Consider the following 9,302-nt stretch of genomic DNA (forward strand, 5'->3'; position numbering starts at 1 on the left):
ACGACAGTGAGCGAGTCACTGAATCATTCATTGAACCGAGTCGGTAAAAACCCTAACCCTAACCAACAATCATTATTGAATCATAATTATAAATCTAAAAATAAACTAATGCAATATAAAATAATTAAAAAATACTGGAAATTAGATTTTTATGTCATTTAAATCGTGTACAGTAATTTTTTTCCACACACAATTATTTTGTTCATAACTGTAAACGACTCACTTGAGGAACTGAACATACAAGTTTATTTCAGTCTGACAGCAAATTTAAAGGGATAGTTTACCCAAATGTCATAGTTTACACCCATGTCATTCCAAACTGGCAAGGCCTTCGTTCATCTTCAAAAAACTAATTAAGATATTTTTGATGAAATCTGAGAGCTTTCTGACCGTCGTGATACTCTCCATAATGAAGCTACTGTGATGCGGAGGATAAGAATTGTTGAATAAAGTCATTGTTTTTATTTATTTTTTTGCGCACAAAAAGTCTTCTCATAGCTTTGTAAATTATGGTTGAACTACTGATGTCACATGGACCATTTTAATGATGTCCTTACTGCGTTTTTGTGCTTTGACCGTGGTAGCACCCTTGCTGTCTATACGGAGGGCCAGAGAGTTCTCAAATTTTATCAAAAATATCTTTAATTGACTTCTGTAGATGAACGAAGGTTTTATGGGTTTGGAACGTCATGAGGGTGAGTATTAATGACAGAATTTTATTTTTAAACTATCCATTTAAACCCTTGTTTACAAGATTCATTTAGTTCATATACAAAGAAGTTTCATTCAAGCTCAAAACAGTAAAATTATAGGTTCAACCAATGAAATTCTTATTTACAACCCGTGCTTAAATGCAATTTGTTCGCGCTACGAAGGGGTGTGACTTCAGTGAACAAAAAAAGTGCATGGAGATAAACTTGAACGATTTGTTTACTTAAAAGATTCATTAGCACTCGAAAGTACAAATTAATAATATTTAATAGTTCACATTTATCTGTGGAACAATATGTATTGTGAAAAACGCCATACAAGAAAAGGGATGTTAAAACAAAATTAGACTGTTTTAGTAAGAAAAAATATCATTAGCTTATTTATACAGGGTTTGCACTTATGTCACGGTTTGGTCAGTTACCCGAATGCGTGACCATATTGCCGATACTCGGATGTAAACAACCGCATGTATTGTACAGTTAATGTACTACTGAATATGTTGTTCTGCTAACTTGTTGTCTAAACTACGGAAAAACCAAGTGGAAGCTGCTGAATCATATAGAGAAGGACTTAGTAAGCACAATATTTTGACAAACTAAAGTTTATAGGTGGTATAGATACGTATAGGAGCAGTATTAATTAAGATATTAGCCTAATATTTTACCTAACATTACCTGAACGGAAATGATAAGAACAAACACAAATATTGTCAAGATTCTTGCCCTGGAAATTCTGGAAACATCTTTTGTTCCTCAGACAATTTGCACTCTTTTCCTTGATTTGTTATAACTTTTGGCAGTCTAGTACTCCAAATGATTTTACCGATCCGATCAATTAGTAAAGCACAAAACATAACAACAATTGACCATTTTCGGCAGCAATAATCAGCAAACTACGAGTTTCATTTGGCTTAGTGGCATTGTTTACGTTCAGTGCCTCTATTAATTTCTTAAAATTTTATAAATGGCAACATTTAATAGTACATTTTTGTATAAAACGTCAAATCTATCTATAAATCAAAAGATAGATATAATATATATTTTGTTGTTTTAAGAAACATTGCTTCATGGTTGTATTCCCAGCATCATCATGACTACATCACTCAGTGCAGATATCACCAAAGGACTGGAGGAGGATCAGATGAGATGAGTACAGTAGTGGGCACTGCGCAATTCATGCGTGGGTCTGTGCGTGTGATGTAGGCAGGGATTCCTTTATGTAGCCTATCTCTCAGCAGCTCCAGCCCACACCACCAACACACAGTTCCCCTGCTGCACTCTCCCTCAGTGTACTGTCATATAATGGAGAACTACGACTACACACAGGATTGAGGGCAGAAATTGAGGGCGAAATTACATGTGTGCTGTAATATTCCAACAATCATCATTTTAACCACAATATGGACCTTAATCAGACAATTTTATGTGGCGGTAATGGCCCTGGCAACACGTTTTACAGCTGTTCTGAGGGAAGAAACATTCAGTTTGTAGTTCAAACTCGGTTCCAGCACATCTGTGGGTAATTTTCAAATGAAGCTCAAGACTTTGATTATCTGGATTGTGTTTATTACACCTAGAGCCGATCTCTACAGGAAGGTGGATCCCGAAGAGCAGGACTGAATGCCCCTTCTCTTGTGTTTTCCTGTTTTAAAGGTCAGGTGAGAGAGTAAACTGCATTTAATGGTTTGTGTGCTTCTTGATTGCAAAGGTCCAGAAATCCAATCTGATACAATGGACAATTTCCTTTCTTTGTTACTTTTTCAGCCAGCTGCACATATACGGCTCATGGAGGTTCCTGGCGGATGCGTATAACATTAGAGATGCTTCCGTCTAGAGGCCACATCAACTGATTTCGCATCACGGTGGAGGTCTTTACTGAATCTATCAAGACCAAGTGTAAAGGGTAAATAAAAAGCAACAAAGCAAAACAGAGATCAATACAGACACCTAAATCCAGCATCTCTTTAGAACAGCTGCGTGTGATTAAGAAGCTTCTTTTGGGATCCTCAGTGTGAAATTATGGAAAATGTACTTGAGAGGAGGGATTTAAAACTGTGTGTAGGAGTCATATTGTGTAGGGTATCTTCAGTTTAGAGTATTTAGGACGCTCAGTCTTTACCATATATTCTTCACACCTTCCTTGTTCATTGGTCAAAGTCAGGTGTCTAACAATGTAACAGTATGAAACTGTTTCACATTCGGCTCTGCTGGAGCCATTCAGACTCATGGGGCAGCCTGCCCACTCCCATAGTGCTTTGTGTCAGGCGAGATAAGAGCAGCCCCACACAATTCAAACCGCCTGGTTCCAGACAATAGACTTCCAACTAAGCAATACTTGTTTTTAGGTCAATACTTTACAAACTTAGGCTTGGTCAAGCAAATTTGCACACTAGTGAAATACGATGTAACTGGGGTATATGCATTTAGCTGTTTAAAATAGTATTCATATTAATAAATTAATTTAACATTAAAAAAAAAAATTGGTTCCAAAGATATTGCTCAAATGTTTGGGGTCAAAAATGTTTTATAAGAACACCAATATTGTGAAATATTTTTACAATTTAAAAAAAGCATTTTCTATTTTAATATTTTTAGAGTAAAATTTTCAGCCGCAGTTACTCCAGTCTTCAGAAATCATTCCAATATGCTGATTTGGTGCTCATGATTTTTTTTTAGTATTAGTATTTTTTATTTGAATTTAGTAATATCTGCATAGTATTTTTCAGGATTCTTTGATAAATAGAAAGAAAAAAAAATATTAATTTATTATTTTTTTGTAACAAAAGTGTTTACTATCACTTTTGCTTTATTTAATACATCTTTGATAAATGAAAAATGAAAAAATAATTAAAATAAAATAAAAATCTTACTGACCCTAAACACTTGAGCAAAAGTATATAATGTTCATTTATTTGATCCAAAGTACAGCAAAAACTGTAAAATGTTGAAATATTTTTGCTATTTAAAACAACTGTTTTTTTTATATATTTTAAAATGTAATTTATTCCTGATTTCAAAGCCAAATTCTTAGCATCATTACTCCAGTCACATGATACTTCAGAAATCATTCTAATATTCTGATTTGCTGCTTAAAAACATGTATTATTATTATTATGTTGAAAAGAGCTGAGTAAAATCTTTTCAGGTTTCTTTGATGAATTGGAAGTTCAGAAGAACAGCATTTATCTGAAATAGGAATCTTTTGTAACATTATACATGTTTTGTCTGATCTTTGTATTCAAAAAATGTTTCTGTTTTAAATACTGATAAATATAATAATTAAAAAAAAAACGTTTCAGCAAATCATATTAGAATGATTTCTGAAAGACCATGTGACTGGAGTAATGATGCTGAAAATTTAGCTTTGATCACAGGAATGAATTACATTTAAAATATATTCAAATATAAAGCAATTATTTTAAACAGTAAAAATATTTCACAATATTACTGCTTTTGCTGTGTTTTGGATCAAATAAATCCAGGCTTGGTGAGCAGAAGAGACTTCTTTGAAAAAACTTTACATCTTTCTGTTCAAAGACTTTTGACTGGTACTTTATATGAGATATATCATGATAACTTCCTGCAGTAAAGCAAACCACATGAATCAGCTAATCTGCTAGACTTGTGTTGCATTACACTGCAACCTAGTGGCCACTACATTAACTAATTTTCCTGCAGGCACAACAGTGATGAAAAATGACTACACAATACTTTGTTGCAAAACTACAAAATGAAATAAGGAAAATAGACTATACACAAATTCTCAGTACAGTAATCAGAGAACTAGCATGTAAAAAAAATGAATAAGACTTCAAGCTCAAATAAATCAGTGCATTAGTCACACCAAACTGAAAGAAACATTTTTGGGATTCAAATGTCATTAGTTTTGCTTGTATAGACCATGTTCCTGTATCTTATGTACGCTTAATAAAAACAAAACAGTGTGTGCATCTGTTGTGTACAAGTGATTCTGTAAACTTCAAATTGACATTGCTGCTGTATTATACCTAATTATAATTTTCCCTCCCCAATTATCCATCTATCAATAAATCACACATTTTATACTACTTAAATCAGGCTTGTCATATTTGTAGTTTTTAATGACATCTTTCAGCACATTGAAAAGTTTGTACCGGTGTTCATAATGGAAATTCTTCAGTTTTGTGTTTTTTGTGACAAAACATGGTGAACACACAAATTTTTGGGAATTATTTTTAACAGAGATTGTTATAATAAAAGCGCTGCATGCATTAGAAACTTACAGGCATTGACATGATACGCCTTTGATATATAATTGATAGATTAGACAAAACCGCAGGGTGATTAGAAAGACCAGGCACTGTTATGAGTATTTCAGAATAATCGTCTAAACTAAATGGTATACAGTATGCAGTGTATATACAATTTAAAAAAATGGCATGGTTGTAGGTCTTCGACGTGTACGTGGAGGAGGACTGTCAATCACTCCCCAGAGTTTTGTTTGGGATGAGCCCTTGGGGTCTCCAGTGGAACGGTTTGAGAGCAGACATGGAGGTATGACAGATCTGTATTTACAGTGCCAACATCTCTCGCTCTGGCTTCTTTTTTACCATCTCCTTCTCCCGCACTGAAATATCACAAAAATGTTTTCTTAGCATTTGCATACTGTGCACTGCATGGATGGTATTTATTACAGAAATAGAGAAGAAGAAGAAGAAGAAGAAGAAGAAGAAAACAGACCTGGCTCTTGTTCTGGAATCTCTGGTAGTTCTTCTTCAGGCACCTCAGGAAGTTCAAGGTCAGCGTCTTCCTGTGCACACACAAGACATGTATACAGTAGATGAAATCACAGCAGCCGACACAAGATCAGTAACAAGGGCTGTCAGAGAGCATTCATGTACACACCTGAGTGATGGCCTCCAGCTCTGCTAGCACAGCTTCCTCATCCTCCTGAGTCAGAGATCCTGCCAGTATCTCATCAATTTGCTGCACACACACAGACAACCAGGAATGAGAAAAAAATCCTATATAGTGCACACAAGAGAGATGCAGCATATCTGTGAAAGAGCTTTAGCTGCCTCTTAGTTCCTCCAGATTTGAGGATGTAGTGCATGTGCTGTATGCTTTGTGGCTGCTCATCTTTATACCTTATTTTATTTTAAAATGATCAGACACAAAGCGAATTGCTAAATTCAGAATCACATACTACTCTTACTATTCTTGCCTTAAAAAGATATGGTAAAAACAATAAGAGTAGCATGCTGGTATGTGGTTCCAAATTCAGCAGGTGTCAGTCGTAAACTTTTTCTGCCATAAGCTCAAATAATAATCAGTGAAAGACAGTACACTGAATTTTTTTTCTTGAAACAACTTTTACTCAGAAATCGACTAAAGTATTACAAAGAAATGGTAACACAATGAACTGAACCAAAATGGTATTTTTCTTGTAAAACATATTCCAATAATCTTAGATTTATTATTTATTATTACAGCGTAAAAAACTTTCCATTTATTCACCTTTTTCTGACTGCCTCATAATAGAAAGATACTTTACATTTCCAGTCTCTGGTGTTTCTAGTCAAATTAACACACAGCTAACCCTGCGCACATTTTTATATTTAGTTATATTTAACAATTTACTTTAATTCATTTAATTGGTCGTTTTACTCCATTTTAACTTGGATTTCTATGGAGACTGGAACACGAGAGCATCCTAACAGAAGTTCAAATCCATCATCGCAGCACTTATAAGTTTCTCAGGAAAATGTGGTTATATGGAAGTATTAGAATAAAAAAATCTATTTAAATGTAAAATGTTATGTAAACTGAAGAAACATTACTATTACTAAGGCACTAATAAAATGTGCACTACCAGTCAAAAGTTTTTGAACGGTAACTTTATGTTTTATTTTTTAAGAATTCTCTTCTGCTCACCAAGCCTGCATTTATTTGCTTTGAATACGACAAATGAAGTAATATTGTAAAATATTTGTAGAAATCATTCTAATATGCTGATTTTCTGTTTATGAAACATTTATTACTATTAATAAAATCAATATTTAAAAGATGACATTTTTTAGAATTCTTCGATGAATAGAAAGATTCAAAGATCAGCATGTATCTGTAATAAAAAGCTTTTGTAACATTATAAACTCAGTCAGTCAGTATAATGATGATAAAGTGATAATAAAGACATTTATAATGTTACAAAATATTTCTATTTCAGACAAATATTGTTCTTCTAAACTAAAAAAAATGTTTTACTCTGCTCTACTTTTGAGCAGCAAATTAGAATATTAGCACGATTTCTGAAGAAACAAGTGACTGGAGTTTTAAAATATATTCAAATAGAAAAGTTATTTTAAATAGTAAAAATGTCAAAATTGTACTTTATTGCTGTACTTTGGATTAAATAAATGCAGGCTTGGTGAGCAGAAGAGACTTCTTTGAAAAGCATTAAAAAATCTGTCTGTTCAAAAACTTTTGATTGTTAGTGTACAAATGAATAAACTTGTGACACTGATCATATGAACTCTTTGAACAAACAGTCAGATTTTTGGGACATACCAAATATTTGTGTTAATGTTTCAATTCCGCTCACATTTTTATGTTAACAACATAATTTGTAATGAAAACATGCAAAACAAAAGTATTGTCTTTGGACCCTGCTGTATATCTGAATGTATTTCCATTACGGGTCTTCTTACTGACTTCCACTGATTGTGAAAAGTGAAATTTACCTTTTGATACTCAATGGCATCATGCGTTTCATCCATGATCTTTTCCACCTCCTCTATGGACAGCATCTGATTAGCGGAAAAGAGAATAGCAATATAATAGTGTGCATGTTAAATTCACCAGGAGATTATACTAAGCATTAATAACATCATAAATTTCTCATTATGTACCTCATGCATTTTCTTCAAGCAATCATTGCCAACTTTCAATCCTTCAATGACTTTCATCTCTATTTGTGCAAATTCAATATCTTGTACCTGTAAAACAAAAATAGTTTTGAATGTGAGATAAAATGCATGCAATGACAGACAAGCTAAGAATACTGTGCAATACATATAATATACAATGTTCTCTGATTTATTTACCATCCGCTCCAGGTTGCTTATCTGATTTTCAGTTTTGTCCAGTAACTGATCCTGGTAGCGTTTCTTCTTAAGAATTAGGAGTGCTTTCCTGAACAAACACAAAATATTATGAGGGAGATTCTGCTTGTTTTGGAAACTACATCTCCTAGTTCAACGGGTAACAGGAAGACATATAATCACTCTTTCACTCACTCTTTCTTTCCATCTTTTAATAACTGTTTGGCCAGCTGTCGCTCTTTATCCATCTGAAGCGTAATCTTCTTCTGATACTGCTTCAGTTTATCTCTCTGCTGCTTCAGTTGCTGCTCACACACAAATAATAATATAGAAAAAGTTAAAGCAGAAATGTACAGTAATGGTCCTATAGCTACATTACACAAAACAAAACTGCATTTTCACTTTTTTGAGTCACATGTATCACTCAGCATCAATACGGATCCCTCTTGGTTCAGTAAAACCCACCATTATGAGACTAACAAGTGTATATATATCTAATAACTAATCTCCTTAGAATGATTAGCTAGTTAGCAGCTGTCTAACACACCAGCACAGCTTTGTCGTGCTCGGTCACCCGAGTTGCTTTCTTTTTCCCGAAAAGATTTCCCATGTCGATGCCGCATCCCCGCCACTATCTGTCCAGACAGGGGTGGTGTTTCTTAGATTGAGAAAATGGTAATTCCACAGGCCGCGTATCTGTCAGTTCATAACAGAAACACTGAAGTCTGAGCTGTGTAAAAGAAAACAGCAACCCTGCCTACCGGAAGTTTCGTGTTTCAAAATAAAAGTCACGTAGAAACTAGTTGTTTTCCCCACATACCTATACTGAGGAATAATAATATTAATATTAATATTAATAATAATAATAATAATAATAATAATAATAATAATAATAATAATAATAATATGGATAATTATATTCTGACTTCGATAGTTTTTCGATTTTTAATTGTTAAAGGTGTTTCAAAAGCAGTTAGGTTTGCTCAGTTAAAAGAATTAAACGCAAAATTGGTTGGAATAGTGCAAAAAAATAAATTAAATTAAATTAATAATAAAAAAATTTTTTTTAATTAAAGGTGTTTCAAAGGCACTTAGTTTTGCTTAGTTAGAAGAATAAAACATAGTCTGGGTAATCAGCAAATATTCCAAATACATTTAATGGTTAGAATATTGCAAAAAAAATTAAATTAAATTAAATAAATAATCATATGTTTGTTTTTTATTATTATTAAAGGTATTTAAAAGGCACTTAGTTTTGCTGAGTTAGAAGAATAAAACATAGTCTGGGTAATCAGCAAATATTCCAAATACATTTAATGGTTAGAATATTGCAAAAAATAAAATTTAATTAAATTTAATTTAATTAAACAAAAAATTTAATTAAACAAAAAAAATTATTAAATTAAATTCATAATATGGTTAATTATATTCTGACAATTTTTTTTAATTATTAAAATGTGTTTCAAAGGCAGTTAAGTTTGCTAAGTTAAAAGAATAAAACAGTCTGTGTAAC

General features: G+C 32.9%; 1 protein-coding gene across 1 annotated transcript; it reads right to left on the minus strand.

Annotated features, from left to right (window-relative positions):
• Positions 1–4,783: 4,783 nt before the first annotated feature.
• chmp6b (charged multivesicular body protein 6b) lies at positions 4,784–8,550 on the minus strand. The gene is made up of 8 exons (XM_073827820.1): positions 8,337–8,550; positions 7,985–8,094; positions 7,793–7,880; positions 7,598–7,684; positions 7,430–7,495; positions 5,595–5,675; positions 5,430–5,499; positions 4,784–5,316 (listed from the first exon to the last, which is right to left on the minus strand). The coding sequence occupies exons 1-8, from the start codon at positions 8,397–8,399 to the stop codon at positions 5,261–5,263; spliced, it is 621 nt and encodes a 206-aa protein (XP_073683921.1). The 5' UTR covers positions 8,400–8,550; the 3' UTR covers positions 4,784–5,260.
• Between the last annotated feature and the right edge of the window lie 752 nt (positions 8,551–9,302).

This window comes from Garra rufa, chromosome 22 (genome assembly GCF_049309525.1).
Source record: "Garra rufa chromosome 22, GarRuf1.0, whole genome shotgun sequence".
NCBI classification, from domain to species: Eukaryota; Metazoa; Chordata; class Actinopteri; order Cypriniformes; family Cyprinidae; genus Garra; species Garra rufa.